We start from the raw sequence: 22318 nt of genomic DNA, 5'->3' as shown, positions 1-22318 counted from the left end.
TTATTTGGCCTCTAAAAATGCAATCTTCAGGCCTAATTTTTAACAAGTTATGCTTCTAGGGCACCGTCGATCTTGGTATCTGCGTAAAGCACGAAGTATTACCGACCTGAGTGATGAACAAAAAGTCACATCAATCCCCCTTTTAGATGGGTCAGCAGCCAGCTATAAACACGGAAATGTTTTGAAAGAGGAAAAATACTATGTCAACTTCGAGATACTATTTAAACGGCAAAAAATACTCATTTTGAACCGGAAAAAATAGCATGTCGATCACAAGAAGTCAGACATCAAACTTACCCCACAACATCGCTGTTGAAAAGCGTTGTAAACCACACGTTGAGCAAGTCAGGCGTAGATTCAATTCTCGATGTAGTATGCATGTAACGGCACGAGCGTGCATGTGAGTGAGGCTGAGGCGAGGACCGTCGACTGCTAGCTCGCCTCGCGTCGCTTCCGCGCCAGCGTAGCGCGCTAAATCTAGGTACTGCATAGCCAGCCGGCCAGCTGGCCGGCCACTCACCTCAGCTCAGTGCTAACAAAGTGCCATGGCACTGTGACTCCTCTCAGACTGGCGCCACCTTTTGGCCGGGAAAAAAGAGGAACGTATTTTTTTTTATCGGAGTGAAATGGTTTTATCAGAGTGAAATGGTTTTAGCGCAGTGAAATGGTTTTAGCGCAGTGAAATGGTTTCGTCTGAGTGATATGGTACGCCAAAGTGAAATGTATTTTTGTGAAGAGTGAAATGAATTTGTATTTAAAAGTGAAATGTATTTTTGTGAAGAGTGAAATGAATCTTTATGTAAAAGTGAAATGTATTTTTGTGAAAAGTGAAATGAATTTTGATTCAAAAGTGAAATGTATTTTTGTGAAAAGTGAAATGAATTTTGATTCAAAAGTGAAATGTATTTTTGTGAAAAGTGAAATGAAGTTTAATTCAAAAGTGAAATGTATTTTTGTGAAAAGTGAAATGAATTTTAATTTAAAAGTGAAATGTATTATTGTGAAAAGTGAAATGTATTTTTATAAAAAGTAAAATCAATGTTTGTGAGTGAAATGTATTTGTTAAAAGTGAAATGAATATTGGCTGGAGTGAAATAAATTTTGTATTGTTTCCTTAATGGCGTTCCATACGGCACATTCATCAATGACTGAAATATATCCTATCCAATGACTGAAAGATATCCACTCCCGAAGGAATTACAGATGCCTTATACTAACTTCGTTTATCAAGCATTACTAGTTTCTAACTTGCCTTTCATTGCATTGCACTAGTATTATGTTATAATCTCTTTAGTGTGGCTGGTGAGGAAGCAGTGTTCGTAATTAAGTAAGCAACCACTGGACCGACCGTTTTCCAGTAAGCAAGCAACTACTGGACCGACCGCTTTACGGTAAGCAAGCAACCACTGGAACGACCGCTTTCCGGTAAGCAAGCAATCACTGGACCGACCGCTTTACGGTAAGCAAGCAATCACTGGATCGACCGCTTTACGGTAAGTAAGCAACCACTGGACCGACCGCTTTACGGTAATCTAAGTAAGCAACCACTAGATCGACCGCTTTACGACAAGTATGCAACCACCGGACCGACCACTTTACGGTAAGTAAGCAACCACTGGACCGACCGCTTTCCGGTAAGCAAGCAACCACTAAACCGACCGCTTTCCGGTTAGCAAGCAACCACTGGACCGACCGCTTTCCAGTAAGCAATCAGCCACTGGACCGACCGTTTTCCGGTAAGCAAGCAACCACTGGACCGACCGCTTTACGGTAAGTAAGCAACCACTGGACCGACCGCTGGATTTTTTTAATTTCATTTATCCAGTACATCTTGTACAGTGTGGCCTCCTCATTGCCTAATGATACTCACAACATTCTGCATCTACAACAACAAATTGAGTTGCAGTGATAATACATGAGCGTAAAAAGACATGAAAAAAAAAAACCCAACCAACTCACACAGTTTGGCGCATTATGATAATCAAGCAAAGCATATATCGTTACAAGATTAATGTTTAACAATGTTCACGGCAGTCACCTGGCAGTAGACACAGATATGACAAAGCAACATTACAACATTGCCTGCAGTTGAATATGAAATTAATCTACTAAAAGTGTTGCAGTTTCCATTGAATTCTAGTCCTTGTGCCATCTTATGTCATTCGCTTTCAAATTGTCTGAGCTGACACTGTGTGATGATTGTTGATTTTATCAGACCTACACTGTGAAAAAAAACCCACAACTAATGAGCAGCGAGCGACGCACGCGGCAGAGTCAGATATAGGTACAAATTTCTCTAATAGTCGAAGTGGCCCAAATACATATGAACTGGGAGGTTGTGTTTTGAATGACAATTTGACGTTGAAATGTTACTTGTGTGTGTCTTTTTTCCCCGTTAATGTTCGTGATTCTTTGTTTGTTTGTTGTATTGGTTAACAATGACAATATAGCACCTACAACAAAAACAAAACAAGACAAAACAAAGACAAAACACCAACAATGAGTAATATGTATTTTCGGGGTACTTTATGCCCCATCCTCTACCGCCGATGCGGTCGACGCCCACGTACCGAAAACACATCTTTCCTTTGAAACACTTCCTTTGAAACGGTCATACAAGATGCATTCAACCCTCATCCTGTACTCCGTTAAGTGGTCGCATTATCCTCGGCTCAATGCTGCGCCTCACACACTATGGATGTCTTTATGCATCCCGAAAGCTCGGACCTATACCTACACTGCGTCTGCGCAGTTGAGACAATTACGTATACCTGAAAATAATATAAGCACGCATGCTTTAGATGGGAGTGTGTGTCTTGTGAGAGTGAACAAACAAATACATCCAGATTTGATTTGGATAGATATAATATATGATTTGATATAATATAAAATAAAATAATATGAAATGAAATGATATGATATAATATAGTATAATACAATATGATATAATATAATATAATATAATATAATATAATATAATATAATATAATATAATATAATTAATATAATATAATATAATATAATATAATATAATATAATATGATACAATATGATACAATATAATATAATATATGATATAATATAACATAATATAATATGATATGATATAATATAATATAATATAATATAATATAATATAATACAATATAACATAATGTATTATATCAAAACACATTATATTTTGTATGTGTATTTTTATGTATGTGTGTATGTATGTATACTAGTTGAGAAAGACAGAGAGTCCACTTGTAAAGGGTCTCAATTTAACTTTAAAGAAAAATGACTTATTCGATTTATCCAGCATCTAGACGCCTTAAATTATTTTCAAAGACAAACATGTCACCGAAGGTGTCAATACATTTGCCAAATTTTACGTGCATTCATTGAAACATGTAGAAGAAGCAGTTTATGCAATGGACTGACAAACTGAGCAGCCAACCAACCACACGCCGATTCCTGTATACCATAGAAAGCCTTGTTGGTTGCAGAATTACAATGACGTACCTAGTGTATGCTGACAGAAGCCAAATTCAAATAATCAATATTTTATAGAGAAATAACAAAAAGTGAATTGCAGTTGTCCTTGTTCATGTATTATATTATAATTTTTGGATAAGAGCATTGAAATTCTTTTCAAGTCTGAAATGCGCGATATAAAAACTTGCTATAATGCTAGCAACATATGAGTGGCACAACACAACCACACACACACACACACACACACACACACACACACACACACACAGATATACACACGAAACTTGTGCCCACTCAAATGACCCCTTGTAACCTTTGAGAGAATGGTATTGGTAACCCCTTCCTCTCTCCCTCAACCCTCCCTCGCCTCGTTTCACTGGCTTATATCTAAACCCATTTGTCATTAAACAAGCATTTTGCTCACGACAGGAAAGTACTACTGTAATTCCATTCATTTTCGACATTTCTTAAATAACTGTTGTACATAAGTACTAAAGAGACTTTCAGGACCAATAGGACAACAGAATAGGATGAACACAAAATCTCAACACAAACATGATACACGACTGCCATGTTTTTCAAACACTGTTCCGCTCACTTTGAAGCACAGCTCTTTATTTGCAAAAAAAAAGAAGAAAAAAAAAGTCAGTAATCACTTTGTAACACTTAAAATTCCACAATACACATAGTAGCATATCTTCTCTTCTGAGTTATATTGCACATATTCATGATACATGTATTAGCTTGTAACAGATATGGATAACCACACCAAGCAAGATTTCACGACACTGTCTGCAATTGCTACAAATGGACATTATGCACATGCAGTCTAGACTGCTGATTGAATGCACTAACACGATATTCTCATTGGTGGCGTGCATTTTGGAAGGAGGTCTATCTGGGTCATGAGCTCACAGGTGCTGTATGAAGTCATCAAGTTAGGTCTGACCAGAATGACTTCAGCTGTGTTCAGACGGAGGCAGTTTTGGTCGGAGTAACTTCGGAGGAAGGGTGGGAGGAAGCTTGGTCAGAGTAACTTCGGAGGATAGGTCGGAGTAGTGCCCGTCTGAACAAGGTCGTGGTAACTTCCTCCGATCGGAGGAACTTACCACGACCTCTTCCTCCGAACGAGATACTCCTGAGTTTTCTCAGGAGTATCTCGCTACCACGACTAGCCGGTCGGAGTAAATTGCCCGTGCGGACAAGCCCTCCGAGCATCTATGAAATTACATGCCTTACGACCTAGGTAAAACTTCCTGGGTCAAATCGCAATGTTGACATTTTGCGACTACACGTGCGCGTGTAGTGCAATTCTAACTTAGTCGATCGCGACGAAGAAGCTAGCGCTCATGCAGAAATTTCCGTCAACAAGAATTGAGAAGACAAATGCCACTGATGGTAAAAAACAATCGCATGGTCGACGAGCGCGGCGCTACCACTTCCGGAAGACACACCGACCCTCGCACATAAATTGGTCGGAGTTTCTTCCCACGACCGTTGTGTGGACACAAGGGTCGTGCTAAGATATGCATTACTTTGAATTTTAATTTCCGTGCCATAAATTTTTAATCCGACTAGAAATACGTCTGAACATGGCTTTCAAGTAGTACATTCCAGATCCACATAACTAGCTGTCAAAAGCCTGGTCAACTTAACGTATTCAAAATTCAAGCATACCTTTTGACAACAGTTGTTCCTAGCAACTAGAAGGCCTGTCTGAGACCTGCCTGACATGGCAAGAACCAATGCTAGCAAAACAGTATTCAAAGTAACTCCAAAATTATCATAAATCACAAAACTGGAAAGGGAACCTAAGTTGTGCAACGTTTTGCATAGAAGGTCATCAAAGGACCATTCTCCCACTGGAAGGACGCCAAAAAAACCTGATTATTAATCGGCGAAATGTCGCACGACGTAAGTTTTCTTTCCAGTTTTGTGATTTATCATAATTTTGGAGTTACACTTCGACTGGATGAATGATAATCTACATCAGTGTATTCAAAGTATAAAAATGCAATGCATTTTGTGGGTTCTTGGTCAAATTGTCCATGAATTTGAATACACCATGAACAGACCAGTTAATGATGATACCTGATTCATTGCTCATGCGCAATATGAATATTAGTATGTAGGAAGTCAAACGTTCCTTCTCCAAGTGTCATCTGTATCATACACAAATATGAATTAATATTACATTGTACAAACCATCTGGACACATCCGTTAACCCACTCCATACAACAATCTGAAATCTCCACACACTTTGTGTACAGGACTCAGCTTGTTTCCTCATGCAACGAGTTAAGAGTTCATCAGTCTGAAATGGCACCTTACAGTCTGTGGCTATTCGGCAGATATAAACTCCTTCAAGAACTTGCCATTCAAGATACTAATACTTGTAAACTTGCTAACAGGAATACTTTGGTGTACTAACTCTTGATTGGAACACAGCATGTCATGATATCAGCTGAAAACAGGATAACTTGTGATGTGTACACACTTTCATTGATGTAGATGTCAGACTGCTATCTGTCGAAAAACTGAATGCATTCTAGAATGCTACTCTGTACTACCTTGTGCAACACAGCACCAAAGTGTGATGTCATAGTCATTTATCGCCATGGAGACTGGTTCTAAACAACCTCACCTGGCCTGAAAATGTGTGAACACTTTTGTTGCTAACCATGTTTGCACCTGGTTCCATCCCAAGCTATAACAAAAGACTGTGACATCATCACTTTAGTACTCTGTACAGATAATTAGTATACTTAAGACTGTGCTACTGCTCAATTAAAATCTTACACACCATCGAGTCAAATGGATGACATAGTGACTTGAACACACATATATCTTTCAATTCACATGTTTTGAGTTGATGTTCTATGGGAAGAACTCCATTTGTGAGTTGTATTTTTTTCCTTACATTTTTGTAATCACTTCTTACATATGATAATAAACAAATAATAATAATAACAATACATTACATTTGTAATGCATTTAATACAATTTTTCTAAGCACAAATATACAAGGAGGCTGCAGCCAGGCCATGGCAATATCTCCAAATTTCAATTTGCAAGCCCTAGATAAGTTGAATGAAAGTCATCTTTGTGTAACTGTTGCATGGACAACATACAGTATAATTATTACAAAACATAAAAAAAAAACCCACTGCCATGTGCCTTTAGAAGTATCCTTTACAAACATATTACTGGCATTTGATATGAATAATTTAATCCGCAGTACTCAAGATGTCTTCCTCACACACTGTATACAAGCCAGGAAATTCCTGTGCGCCAAGTACATTCTTTTTTTTAAACACACAGACAGACACACAATCTCCAAAACATGGAATATGTAATCATTAATAAAAGAAATATACACAAATGCATATCACAGACAACTTTGACCAAAAAAAAGTTCAACTTCAAGAAGGTATTTTCTTTTTCACATAAAGATTCTACTTGTATTCACAATTACAATAAATAAACTTATATACTCCTCATAAATATTTCCTGGACTCTTTACAGTATGTCACACTATGTAGGAAAATGACCAGGTACTGGCTTTGACAGGAATCTTCGTTAAGTTTTGTGAAAAGTAACTTGTACTCTTCAAAGGGAATGTCAAGATAATTTTGAGGGAAAAAAATCCACACTGTTGGCTCTTTGACGGAGCAACATCTAATTCTTCAGTAATAAGCATGACTTATTGAAATATCCTCTGAAACATTTTATTCACAGGTCTTCACATCCATGCTTGCAGTGATTCTAAGCCATGATTTCACAATCAACATGACAAACATAAATATATATATATATATATATATATATATATATATATATATATGCCTTTGAAGACTGCTTACATTAAATTTGCATATACCACAAAACCACCACTCATGTTTTTTTTTTCTGTATCATGTTTTGAAAGCTCAAAACCTGCATAGAATTTGGGAAAAGAACAAAGGACAAAAAAAAAAAGAAGAAAACATGGTCAGGCTTTCCTAAGAGTATGTAATTTGGTGTGATTTCAGCTTGGACATCTCGATACAACATACATTGTACTACACGCTCAATAAAATCATACATTTGTATTACATTTTCACAACATATCGATGTAGGAACTTCGATGTTGCAACTTGAGCTGTTGCATATGAATGTGTAATAAGCCATATTTCTGGATGATTATATCAACAATTCCATGACCCCCATCTATCAAACAAAAAACAATAACTTACGCACCACATCGCAGCAATTGTAGATGTCATGCAGCAGTAGAAACTATACACAAGACTTCGGGACATTTGGAATGCCTTTCATCCACAAATAAAAGAGAACTCTGTAATATATTTAGGTCATTAAACTGTAAACCAAAGCAGACACACAAAGAAGACCTCTTGCATGTACAAATACCACAGTATAATACACTACACCTGTAGTTGTTACACTGAAAACAATAATTGCAGCTATTACAGCATAGCAAATCTCTCTCTCTCTCTTTTCCCAGAGGTTGCTATAATAGTTACAATACTGATGCCCACTAAACATACAATGACAACAATGATGATGAACGGCAACATTGATGACGACGATGATGATGATGATGATGCTTGGGACTACACTGTGCAGTGTCTTTTGTGTTTTAGCAACACCTATACAGCTGTCTTAACCACTGTAAAACCAGGAATGTTTGCGTGCATTTTAATTTCGTGAGAGCCAAGATTCGTGAAATTAAAATGCACACGAAAGTCCTTGTCTACACTATATGTACTGAATGCCAGCTGCAATTTCGCGAAAATTTCACGCCGCGAAAAAGGCCACTGGCTCCTATTCGCGAAAATTTCATGCCACAAACATATCATGTTTTACAGTATCACTTGCTACAATGGTAAACGAGGGGATCATGGCAAGTTTTCATGCGGTTGGGTTACGTGGAAAAAAAAAAATACACATGGAGTATCGAGTTACAATAGATTAACACTGGCCACTACTGAACAGGGAGGGCTCTTCTGGACTAAAAGTCATGTATGCTGATCAAAATTGTTTTACATGTTTGATCTCAAAATACTCCATAGCAACTCATCCTGGCAAATCATGTCAGCCAGGTTTTTTGGTAGACCCTTAGATATATTGGAAGCAAATTCGAAATGGTGGAAGATGAATCTTGAGCCCTTCGGAAAAAATTGAGACAATTTCAAACCATTGGAAAACCTAGAATTTGAATATGACACGATTATGAAACCACTGTTTGGTGATGTTATCAGGCATCTATAGGGACAGCTTACATTCCAGCTTCACAGCGTGTGGAAAGCAAAACTGTAATATCACAATCTACAACTGTCTTGTTGACTTTATAACTCTGTCAGATATACGACCTCGCTTGCAATGACAGTGTTTTATGAGCCCATGCTAACCTGTCTCCTTGGAGATCTGGAAGCCCCATAGACATTATACGAGATGCATGGTGTTAAAGCAGAACTACATATCATGAAAATTCAGTGTGTTATACATAAGTTGGCATGAGCATTGTGTTGTATATGGCACCAATACTAGCAATGCGGGTATATGGGGGAGATGTTCTTTAAATAGCATGAGGGCTCTTGAACTTTATTACGGTTGAGTTGGCAATTAATTTTTTTTTTTTTTTTGGTCTCGCCATAATGAGTTAATAAACTATGTTAATCTTCATTTTGAAGTTACAAGATTAAACCCATCATAGCTATTAGCTTATTGTCATGGATCTAAAAAGAGAAGCATAAAACACTTATTTGAAAAAAAAAAGATTGAAAGCATGGAAATTTCATTGTAATTTGCAGTATCTTGTTACATAAATGTTCGTTTTAGTGAGTTCTTCACGCATTTCCTTGGTCATATTTGTCTTTAGCGTTTGCTTACATGTAGTTTGCAAACAAGAGGAGGAATAAAAGCTATGTGTAAGTATTGTGGGCTGCAAAAAGACAGGTTCTACACACACAGCACGTAGATCCAAATCTTTCTTTGGTCAAAATTTACATTAATAACCAGCAATCTCCCCAAGAGTGGAGCAAAATGCTTACAATGTATGATACTGTGAAAAGAGACAGGAAGTCGTTGATTTTCGTGCAAAACTCCTTACAAGAATGTCAAATGCCACCAACATGCATATCATACCCTCACCAAAAGATAAGTGAGCTACTGCAGGGATAATTCCAGCATGAAGCAAGGAAATAAAAAGGTCAGCTGCGCAGCTGGACTACATTAAACTGTCTGAAACAAATAAAGTATGAAGTTTTCATTCACATGGGATGCCTCATATTGAATTTCATTTCAAGACTTGTGTTAAAACCTCAATAAACATCTTTGATGTCCAACCCACTTGATGGGCATATACAGACTTTAAGAAGTGGGTTCATACACTTGTAATTGCAGTTTGTGGTGGGGACTCCAAACGTCACGTTGATTAATCCAATGATGGTATACGTGAAATCCTTTGAGTTTAGAAACGAGTTGCGTAGTACACGGAGTACACCATGATCATCACCTTTTCACAAACTTGGCTTCATCACCAGGTACATGTGACACTTATGGTACTGTTAGAGAGGAGGTGATAATTAAAAGAAGACTTCTTACTGCAACAAGAGACCCGCGGGTCTAGCGCTCACCTGAGTATCGCAAGTTCACCTTTCACGCAGTCACTAATCTAAATTATTCACAGCTCTACCAAAATTTGACGAGGCATTCTCAAGTGGAAGATGAAAATGTACAATAAGGGCCCAATTTTTTCAAGATTCCTTAATTTGGGGGAATTGGGGCCCCCTGGGGCCCTCTGGGTGGGGCATGGTGCCCAGTTTGATAAATTGAGATCCTGACCACCTAGGGATGCTACCTGCCAAGTTTGACAAAAATCCATCATGAGGTTTTCAGGAAGAAGATGAAAATGTACAATTCAGGCCCCCATTTGGACCCTTCCAACCACCCCCCTCCCCCCTACCCCCAAGAGGGGCACCCCTGGATCTCCTATGAACAAACTTGAAACTACAGTCATTAATGTACTCACTCATAGTATTATCTCAGCTCTATAACTTCTGATTCTAGAGAAGATTTTTAAAGATTCCTTCATTTGGGGGGTTTGGGCCCCCTGGGGGCCCCCTAGGCGGGGCATGGTGCCCATTTTAAGAAATTGAGATCCTAACCCCCTAGGAATGCTACCTGCCAAGTTTGGTGAAAATGGGTCATGGGGTTCTCAAGAAGAAGATAAAAATGTACAATTTAGGCCCCATTAGGACCCCTCCTCACCCCCCCCCCCCCCCCCCCCCCCCCGGGTCCCAAGGGGGGCACCCCTGATTCTGCCATGAACAAACTTGAAACTACAGTCATCAATGTGCTAACTCATAGTATTAACCTAGCTCTATCACTTCTGGTTCTAGAGAAGAAGGTTTCTGCGGATTCCTTAATTTTGGGGGGTTTGGGCCCCCTGGGGGCCCCCTGGGTGGGTCATGGTGCCCATTTTAACAAATGGAGTTCCTAACCCCCTAGGGATGCTACCTGCCAAGTTTGGTGAAAATGGGTCATGGAGTTCTCAAGAAGAAGATGAAAATGTACAATTTAGGCCCCATTAGAACCCTTCCCCACCCCCCTCCCCTGGGTCCCAAGGGGGGCACCCCTGATTCTGCCATGAACAAACTTGAAACTACAGTCATCAATGTACTAACTCATAGTATTAACTTCGCTCTATCACTTCTGGTTCTAGAGAAGAAGATTTTTACAGATTCCTTAATTTTGGGGGGTTTGGGCCCCCCTGGGGGCCCCCTGGGTGGGGCATGGTGCCCATTTTAACAAATTGAGTTCCTAACCCCCTAGGGATGCTACCTGCCAAGTTTGATGGAAATCGGTCATGGGGTTTTCAAGAAGAAGATGAAAATGTAAAAAGTTTACGCACGACGCACGACGGACGACGCACGACGGACGACGGACGACGGACGACGGACGACGCACGACGCACGACGCACGACGCACGACGGACGCCGGACGAAGGGCGATCGCAATAGCTCACTTGAGCCTTTGGCTCAGGTGAGCTAACAAGCAATCATCTTCATGCACTTTACTGCATGAGGCTATCAAAGTGAACTGATCGGCTACTCCAGAAAGTGTATCAGGGCAATCATCCCCTGAGGACAATTACCCCCCCCCCCCATGGCTAAATACTGGTTAGTGATGAGGTTAGAGTAAAGATTAGGGTTAGGGTTTGGTTTAGGGTTAGAGTTTGGGTTAGGGTTAGGTTCAGGATTAGGATTAGGATTAGGATTAGGGTTAGGGTTAGGGTTAGGGTCAGGGGAAGAGTCTGGGGTAATTGCCCGGGGGTATTTGCCCTAGATCCTTTGTAAGTATAAATACTTTAGTGCAATAGGACTTCATCAATCTAGCTTGTGGGAGAAAAAGGAAGGTTTGTATTCAACCCTCTCCCCCCCCCCCCCAAAAAAAAGGATGTCATCGGTGTATCATATAGTTAAAATGAAAAAAAAAGAAAAGAAAGAAAAGAAATCATGGGCAGCGCCATACTGAGTAACTTGCATCCAAATATTTCATTTCACATATAAAAAGACAGATACGAGCTCATAAACATAGAGTATAAAGCAATCACTGGCTTATCAAGTCTGGTAATGCATGGCCAATTCCAAGTATATGGACTGGTGCAATTGGTCACTGGGCTAGTAGACATTCTGCACACTAGCCCCAGTGGGCAAGAGAAAATGCAAAATCCCACAGAACTCTGGCACTTGGTTCAGTGGAAATATCACATTAAAAAAAATCTCTGTCTTCTGTTCATTTTCTCTCTCGCTAACTCCCTCTCCCTCTCTATTTCTCTCTGTTCTCATGGCGGGGACATCTGGGCAGTCATGTGACCCAGGGTCAAGGAGAGCAGTGGCGGCTAGAGTGAAAACACACACACAATCTGCATACTTTTCAGACCAAATTATGTACTTTTCTTGTGTAATTGGTTTCAATATTATGTGAAACCATCAGACATGGTCCATCTTCACATTTCTGATAGCCACAAGAAATTTTACTGACAAATTATGGAAAAGAATGATAGAACACGGATTCTGAACGCCGACAGTCAAAGTTCCCGAACACCGTACTGATTCATCTTTATCACCATGTAGATTTGTACACTGCTAGTGTGCACTGCATTCACGCTCAAGCTCCACGTGCATACAGCTGTTTGTTTTCACCCCAGCTACCGGAAGTGACGTACAAGCACTATGAGAATATGCTCCACCCTTGTTTTGCTCACTTCACAGCGTCTCGTTGCAGTGCTGTATTCCTGCACAGTAGTGTAGCATGAGATTAGCCAGTGTCTGCATGCGCTCCTCGCTGTGCGCCAGCGCGTCCTCCAGGGCCTGCTTCTGCTTGCGGCGGCGCGACTGCTGGACTTCCTTGGCCAGCCTGAGCTGGCGGTCAGCCTCGTCGTCGATCTCTGTCTGCAGCTTGCCGATCTGAACGGAGAATGATGAGAGCAAGCAACATTTCATGGTCATGTCCATGCTCATCATCTTACAGGCAACTCAAGCATTATTCCATTCATGAAATTCTTCCGTCGGGTTGTTTTTATTGCAACTGATTAACAAATTGCTCTGCAACACTGATCAATTCAGTGCTTATCTACGTCAATGCAGGGCAATTTATTATTCAGTTGCAACTCAAGCATTAGTTGAATCAATCGCAAGTAATAAAAGAAACCTTACAAAACAAAACACTTTAACTTGGCAATATTTGACCAATGTGAAGCACACACGTTTTCAATTTTTATCTGAGCATTTTTTCTCACTTCACCAAAAGGTGACACATCGTCATGGAAGCATAAAAACACATGAATCATTTCACATTTTTTCCTATCAACATCTGCAAGGAGAAAAAAAAAGGACATGCAAAACCCACAGTAACTTCCTATTGTAGCTTAAACATGCCAGTCTTTATCCATTTGTAATCATCCTGGTTAACCTCAAAGTATGAATTTTATACAATTATACAAATGAGAAATAAGATAATGGAAAGAAAAATCTAGAACTCACCATAGCTTCCAGTTTCTGCTTTCTAACATCAACAGGCATCTCGACAAAAAGCTCACGGCCCATCTAGCAGCCAAGAAAAATCACAAATAGAAGAAACAAACAAGTAAAATTAGACTCTGCACAGGGTAACATGCACCAGCAATGTTTTCTTTGGCTCTTTTTCTTTTATTCTTGATTTTAATCAAATGTAACAATTAGGAGTGGCAATACACTAATTCTACTCCCATGCAATTATCGAGTTCATTGGGTCATCCTCTTATCTGTCACTGTTTGGCCACCCTTACTCAGTACAGTAAACCTTGCTTACCTCGACATCGGATTAGCCGAATATCGCTTATCTCGGGGGCAAAATGAAAGTTCCAATTGTTCCTATGGAGTTTCTGTGTGTTAAAACTCACATAGCACCCGTGCCAATGGAGTGCTTACGATAGCGCTACGCTCTGCCCCAGCATCTTCTTTTCTTTAAAGATAATAAAAAGTTTTGGTACCTCAAAAGTGTCCTTGAATTTCCTTGGCTTAGTTTGTGTTTCAGGTTAAAGTACCTTTCATATAACTAACACTGTGAGACTTACTCGCCCCAAAGTGCTCTCATGTCTTAGTAATCATGCAATTAACTGCGACCAGCAGCCCCATATACGCATAGCGACCAGCAGTCCCATACGCATAGCGTAATCGGGCTTCGCATTGTAGCATTCAGGATCATGACAGATTTAGTATCGCAGGGTAAATGTCAACTTAAAATCCCATAAATTCTTCAATTTGAAGACTTACCAATTAAGTTGAAGTATTGAAAACAGGCTTCGGGCAACGTTTGGTTCTGCCTATAGTCCCTTTCTGTTCGAATTGATGACTGAATGTGACTCGGTCGACAGGACCTTAGGAGAGCTACATACAGTACACTGAATACTACAGCCAGTGCATGCGAACACATCACATGCACACAAATTTCAAATCCATGAACGGATAAGATGTTTGTGTGCGCATGCGCTGGCCATGGTATCCAGTGTATGTAGCTCTCCCAAGGTCCTCTCGACCGAGTCACATTCAGTCATCAATTCGAACAGAAAGGGACTATTGGCAGAACCAAACGTTGTTCGAAGCCTGTTTTCAATACTTCAACTTAACTGGTAAGTCTTCAAATCGAAGAAATTTTTGGATTTTAAGTTGACATTTACCCGCGATACTAATTCTGTCATGATCCTGAATGCTACAATGCGAAGCCCCATTACGCTATGCGTATGGGGCTGCTGGTCGCAGTTAGCTATGCGTACAATGGGCTGCACGCTGCTGGTCGCAGTCAGTGGTTTCGTACAATATTTATCGACGCTGTACAGCGTTGGCTCTGGTACGAAACCATTATTGCATGATTACTAAGACATGAGAGCACTTTGGGGCGAGTAATTCTCACAGACAACGTACTTTAACTTGAAACACAAACCAAGACAAGGAAATTCAGGGAAGCTTTTGAGGTACCAAAACTTTTTATTATCTTTAACCACTGTGTTCTGATTTGCGATCGTGATAGTCATGCTGTGCGTTTAGATTTCTTAATAGTCGTGGCGCACCTGCTTAGGTGTTGACAGTTATATTATTGGCATTAATCACGTTCCACTATCCAAACATCAATCTCCTGCATAGTGCTTTTCTAACTTTTTTCTTTTCAAGAAATTTGTTTTATTAATTCTCCCCTGAGAACAGAAGCACTGCATACTTTTTTTTCAAGTGATGCGATTATGAAAATATTGTGGTATATGATCTAAAAGTAGGCCTAGCATAATAAAGAATAGATATGATAAATAGCAGTTTGTTAAGATAAATGTAGATGTTACGGAAAGATGCACTGTACAATTTTCAGGCAATTATTATTTACTTTACCTCTGTTTTGACATGAATTTTATTTGAGTTCTCGGTAATTTAAATTTTTCCCCTTTTCTAGCACAATCGTATTGGCCCCCTAAAACTGTACTAAAGTTCGCAAAGCTAAGAATGTGATTTTTGTGTAACTATCTGCTTGGTAAATTTAGTTTGTGTTTCGATGGGTTTCTCCACATGACGCATACGAGTATTATGCAGTGTGAGTGTGAGTACACTGGGATGTGGAACGGACCTCTCTAACGGCAGTCATGACCATTGCATCGGTGTCGTCGACTCTGCTGCCCTCAGCGGCGTTCAGCTGCCTCAGTCTCCGCTTCAGCTTGCTCAGCCGCCTCACCATCATCTCCACGTTCTCCTCCTCATTCTCCTTCTCGTCCTCCGACGAGGCCTCCGACTCGTGTGGCGACGGCACTGGGGAGGGGTTTGGTGACGGATGCGGGGTGGGCCGACGCCCGGCGACGGATGAAAGGCCTTGGTTGGTAGCAGCTGCGTCCTTGACAGGTGAGGCCTGATCCTGGCGGCGAAAAGCCTTGTTTCTAGAAAATGTTGAGCAACAGAAAGTGATTTCACTTTCACAATTAAAAGAAAAGCAGATGTGCATTTTTCATCATTGTCACCTGCTGAACCCACTTCTCACAACATCAGGGCATGCTATGTATCAAGGCATTGAGGATTATCATTACGCCTCCTTTCTGCATTCCAGCAAGCAATGCACACCGCAGACTTGCAACAGGAAATTACATTCACAGTCCCCTACAACCATGCTTTTTGGCAAGCATCAAGCAAGCATAAGTAATTGATAGTCAACAAAGACGTCCATGTGAAGGTCAACATAGCAAATTCTGTTTCTGATCATTTTGCCCCTGATGAAGATTCTGCTAGGATCAAATGCTCAGGCCCCTTTTGACTACAAATCCTGTTTCTCTGACAGAAAGTATACTTTACTCCAGAGCATCACAAACTGATGACAAAAAAACCCCACACAGTATAGTACTTAATACCTTGGCTCTTTTGGTTCATTCTTTGGTATTTAATGTGGTATGGTGAATTCATAAAATGACTCATCACAAATTAGCAGGCCACTCTGGCCACTACTCAACAACAACAACAACAACAACAACAACAACAACAACAACAACAACAACAACAACAACAACAACAACAACAACAACAACAACAACAACAACAACAACAAAACAAACATAAACCCATCTTTCCTCTGATTACAAAATGTGTGAAACAGCTTGACTGGTTGAAGATCATAATGAAAGACCACAAGCCACAGTGGACAGACAGCAGACTGCGTCTTACTGCTCATTCTTCCTGTGCTTACCTACAATCCTGGCTTAAGCATTACAAGGAAATCATTGTCAAAGATTTGAGGTAAATGACATAAGCCTTAAAGAAAACTTCCAAGTCTTAATGACTGCATGAATTGAATTCACGCCCGCAATCTCCTGCTTGGCAACAGTAACTGAACATGATAATGTAAAGTCAAATCTGTTGTACAGAGGGGGAAAAAGTGAGGGGGGGTTGGGTAACGGAGACTGTCCATTAAAGACAGCTTTTGGTTACCTGTCACATGGAATGCTGGCCTGGGTTTTTTCAGAACACTTTTTGTGGCATATCAGTCTGCACAAGTTACATTGAAGAGCATACTTTGTCCACACCTGGAAGAGTGAAACATACAGACAAGGCAAAGGGCATTTGTTTTTTCTTTCATTTTCAAGGGACTGATGATGATTATGATGCATGGAGTGATACAAGACCAAATGACTTGATCATGTCTGAAGACATGTCACTCTAAGACACCTTAGGTGAATATTTAGTCAACATTCCCAGAAAAGGTAAAAGTAAACTTGAGGGTAACTGTGCTCAGAGACACAGAGAAAAAAGAGAAAGGGTAAGAGAGGACCAGAAAATTAGTTTGCTGAATACTGACACAAATCTAGCCATATTCCACATATCATAGTAGCTTGCGAGGGGGGGGGGGGGGGGAGGGTGGCAGACAGCTGGAGGCATGGTTGCAACAACTAACTTATTGCAATCTAGAAAAGAAAAGTATTTTATGCTAAAAAAATCATTGAAAGACATGGAACGGTCGAAAAATATGTTTTAATAACTTTTTGCTCTCCACAACATCCTGTTCACAGTTTGTATTTCAATCTTACATGCATATCAATACTGATGATTAAGAAAATATTATTACAGCATTAAAACATGTAGTGTGCATGCTGTGCTAAAAATCAAGAACCAAACTGATGTACAAGTTGGAAAAAGCTTTCAGTGGTTGATATGGGGGTGGGGGAAGAAAATGTGATTGATGAAGTGATTACACAACAGGGCATCACAAACATTATTTCTTCCACTGACCAGGCAGGTTACAGTGGGTTTAGAGCACCCCGTACCAATGCCGAATCATTACAAAGTTACCATTACTAGTTCGAAAATTTCTGCTCTTGGTTCACTCATTTCACAAATCAATCTATCAATCACATTGATGATTTTCATATAAAAGACTTTATACAAATGCGATATTTTACTGTTCCGTGTCATTGTTGAGGTGTGAGTGCCTCATCCTCACCTTTTTGCCACAGAAGTCGCATCTGGTGGGGGCTGAGAACTGAGTTCCCACCAGCCTGTGGGGGTGGGGACCAGCCGCCGGAACATGAAGACTGGAATGGCAGCAACCCAGTGGGCAAGAAGACATGTCAGGTGGGCAGGCAGACCCCAGGCAGACAGAAACAGGCGCCAAAATTCATGATGATGCCAATGAGGATGGGGGGAAGGATCAAGGTAGGATGGGTGGAAGACAGCAATGGAGAAGAAGGGATGGACAGATTGGAAAAGGAGAGAGAGAGAGAGAAGGAGAAGAAAGAGGAGAGGGGGCAAGACAAAATGCAATCAGATTTATGTTCAATGTACTACAGCGAAATACTTAATATTGTAAAAATCATGCAATAATAAGAGAGCACATGAAGATTAATACGAATGAACCAAAACGGAAGAAAAGAGAATGAAGAGATAGAAAGAGAGAGATGAAAATAGATATAAAAAGAGACGGAGCAGATGGGAGAAACTGAGATAGATTACAAGCCATGGCAAGAGGAAGTGATGATAGAAAACATAGAAAGAATGTGCATGAGCAAATCACACCACAAACAAAATGCAAGGCTAATTCACCCTTCAAAATGCAATTTAGGTGAATTGGGCAACAATATCCATAATGAAGGAATACTGTATAAGCTGTTATTTTCGCGAGGGCTAATTCGCAAATCATATATGACAACATACGAAAATGTCTACATTCACTAGGGTAATAGTGAATTATACATGAGTGTTGCCGCCAGTCTGCAAAAACAACATCTTGCGAAAATGTCTATGACCTCCTCATTTGCGAAAATATCTGTACGCAAAAATAACAGTGTATACAGTAGGTGTGAGAGAATGGTTGCATAAGAGCATTAAAATGCATAGGCATCAATATCATCTTTGAAAACATGGAAAACATATAGAAACTATGACTGTTGTAATGCCAAGTTCACTCCAATTGCAGATGCTGGCTACAATGAATACATGTACAATATTCTGTTGAGCTACATTTAGGGCAATAGCCATGCAATTTTTCTGATACAATGCATGGGAGCATGCTAGTAGCCAATCTTGGAAATGATTCACTCACAAATGTCACACGGAAAATACCTATGGCCAGAGTTCAAAAGGACCTTTCATCCCACATACCCTGTGAAACTGCTCATTGTCTGATACAGCAAGTCAACCATAAAGAAAAAGAAAAAGAAGAATAGAGACAGACACACAGACAGACAGAAATACAGATGATATGAGAGGGAGAGAGAGAGAGGGTAAGAGATTTTTAAAAGGGATAAACACAAGGAAGGTATAAAATGTGCAATTTCAGACAAAAATCATAAGATGGTAAACAAAACATATTTCAAAGTCTTTGAAGTAGAGAATATCCATGCAACAGAGTGACTGAACTGGATATTACAAAACAGTGGATAAGAAACAGAAGTTATTTCAGCGAAATCATTTCCACAATGATTGGTAGGTAAGACTACAGCCTAATATGGGATTCCTGATTCAAAACATTTTGCTGTAATAAGACACGCAAATAAAAAGAATATTTCTTGCCATATGACAGATCGTATTTTTATGTATTTTAGCAATCAAATATCACAACAATCTGGAATCAACAATAAATAAAGGATGGTAAAATTTGTGCACTTAAGGTTTTTACATGTGATGTTTCATGACAGCTTATGAAATTCACTTAGCTGGATGCACCCTAAAATGAATAGAATGTGTGACATTTTTGGCAAATACTAACTGAGAGATAGCTGTTTTCCTCTCTCCTTTTATTCTTATTTTTTTTGTTGCTGCATGTATCCCTTTTCTAAAATTTATAGCAAAGAGTAATTTAAAAAGGGGTATCCAAGTTTAAGGCATACATGACTTTAGGTAAAAAAGGAAGAGTTGAATCTATTCACAAACTGTACTACATCATACATGTGTTATATAAACATCTTGTGGTTCATTTTCATGGATCACTGGTGTAATATAAACGTGTTAATGGTTCATTTTCACTTGTATGTATTTGTTGTGTTTGTAAATACCTATATTGATGAGGTTTTGCGCGCACACACACACACACACAAATGCACACAAACGAGAGTGAGAAGATTCACTATTGGTACTAGTGAGGACGCACACAGTACACAGTAAGGACAAATGTCACATAAACATACAGATGATAGGAAAATGACATCAAGGAAAAGTAGTGAAGCTACAATAAAGTTGCACGAGGCAGAACAAAAAGTATCAACTAGAGGAGTTGTGCACATGGCTAACATTTCTCACATTCACCTTTGTGAGGGTTTGCAGTGCAAACTTTGTAAAATTTTCTGCAAAACATTACATTCAGGAAACTAAGATATCATTAAGAGCGGTGAAGGTTCAGGTGTGAGACAGAGGGAAATAGAGGGAGACAAATTAAAGAAACTCACACCTGAACATTACATTCATGTCTGCTCTCCTACATCAACTAATGAACGGGTAGAGACCCAGCACACCCCTACTAACCCCAAATCATCTGGTCTTGAGGTCTTCTTGGAGGGACCGGCTTTCCCTTTGTCTTCCCCGCCTGGCTTTGGCTTGCTCTGACCATCGTAGGGAGAGAATTCGGGGCGGTCCGCTCCGGCCTCCTTGGCCAGCTTGGTGGGCTCTTCGAAGGGCTGGTGGTGGAAGAAGAGGGAGATGTCTCCATAGCTGAGGTTGCTGTCAAATCCGGGATGGGTGAAGAGGTGCATCTGGGATGGGATCCTCCTGTGAAATGAAAGTCAGACTATCATCAGGAGCCTGTTTCGAAAAGCTTTATATATTGTAGTAACCATGGCAGCAACATGTACGCAAATGAACAAATGCAAAGTATCATCGTTGCTCCCGTAAGTACAATCATAGCAACCTATCATTACTGCGAACTTCTTTATTAAATGGTCCAACAAATCCATTTAAGTATTGCATGCATGTACCAACAGTTTATCCACAACTTTCTTCTAATATGAAACAAAGAAAATATGCAGGACTCTACAAGAAAATGATGTGCTTATCTACGTAGACAAAATATTGCTACACACTATAAATACCATTCATTTGATCGAGCAATGCTTCCATTTTTCTGCAGTTATACAGTCAACGGGGTTAACATATCAACAAGGTGTGTAGTGTTGGCAGGGACTATGATGTTTACTAAACTCTCCGTAGCAGGAGTTGTGGCATGCAATATCATTTATCCTATGAGAGGGTGTTAACCCTTGAGAACACAAACACTTCTAGCAATATCAAACTTTATTGATTGAGGAAAGCTGTAAATATCACACTATCACTGTGAAGTATGCTGACACATGGATGATATGTATTGAGCAAAGATGCTCACATGTTTGACGTATCCACAATCCACATCACCACATACAGATACACATGTCTACAAGAGGTGGAAGGCTGTTGAGTGATTTTCAAAAAGGCAAACTGTAGGTACTTCAGGTGCTCTAGGGGGTTAACACTTTCAATTCAGTGTTTATGCTAGGTTTACATTATATTTCCAGTAGCCGTGGCAAACATGTTTCAGGCCACCATGGACAAAATGGGATGGATGTTAATATGGAGGGAAAAAAAATGGCTCAAATCCCACAAAGCACTACATTTTGGGCAAACAGGGCCCGAAGGAACCTAACGAAAACCTGGTATTCTGGCATCAATCTTCTACTCACGTAGCACCGCCTCTCTGTTCCGGAGGCTGCAGTTTGAAGAGCTCCAGGTGCTCTCCAGACAGTGTACTGACGCATTGGAGAGCTACGTCAACCAGGCACACGCTGGTGTAGCCAATCAGCATGTCCCGCTCCCCGACAGCCATGCCCAGCCGGTTCCACACACATACGTTCAAGAAATTGTCGGATTCGCCGACATTAAATGTGAAGGTCTCGTCCCACTTCGGGTCCTGCAGAGAGTACCCACAGCATTTGGATATTATAAGCAGAAACAGGTACAACAGCAGTACCTCTCCCCTCCCCCCAAAAAAAAACAAAAACAAAAAACAAACAAACATACAAACATGCCACAAATGATGACAGTGTTGCAAGAATAAATCATTACATTTGAAAGAAAGGAGCACAAGAATATAATCTTTCATTACTTCCTTATAATTTGTTTCAAGTAGAAAAATCAAAGTGTATTCGTAGATAAGCATACCAAGAAATAAGAATAATTGACCCCTTGTACTTTTGCTTTTCTTGGTTTTACTTTCATGACACTATCTTGGGATAGCTTTACCAAATAGATGGTGCACAAGAAGCGCATTGTGTGTGATCATTTAAATTGTCATGATAAGAAAACTTGGAGA

General features: G+C 40.0%; 1 protein-coding gene across 1 annotated transcript in view; it reads right to left on the bottom strand.

Moving 5' to 3' along the window:
- Positions 1–12750: 12750 nt before the first annotated feature.
- Positions 12751–22318, bottom strand: part of LOC139722868 (PDZ domain-containing protein 8-like) — a 32035-nt gene continuing 22467 nt past the window's right edge. Inside the window, exons 11-17 of the mRNA XM_071634151.1 lie at positions 21690–21916; positions 20503–20745; positions 17987–18077; positions 16978–17072; positions 15635–15938; positions 13528–13590; positions 12751–12951 (exon numbers count right to left, since the gene is read on the bottom strand). Coding sequence (XP_071490252.1) covers positions 12751–12951; positions 13528–13590; positions 15635–15938; positions 16978–17072; positions 17987–18077; positions 20503–20745; positions 21690–21916 — 1224 coding nt within the window. The remainder of the gene's footprint in view (positions 12952–13527; positions 13591–15634; positions 15939–16977; positions 17073–17986; positions 18078–20502; positions 20746–21689; positions 21917–22318) is intronic.

This window comes from Diadema antillarum, unplaced genomic scaffold, assembly GCF_040938485.1.
Source record: "Diadema antillarum isolate AM-2024a unplaced genomic scaffold, OU_Dant_1.0 scf00000014, whole genome shotgun sequence".
Taxonomy (NCBI): Eukaryota; Metazoa; Echinodermata; class Echinoidea; order Diadematoida; family Diadematidae; genus Diadema; species Diadema antillarum.
The sequence above is the reverse complement of the archived record's forward strand: the minus strand, read 5'-3'. Positions and strand labels throughout refer to the sequence as shown.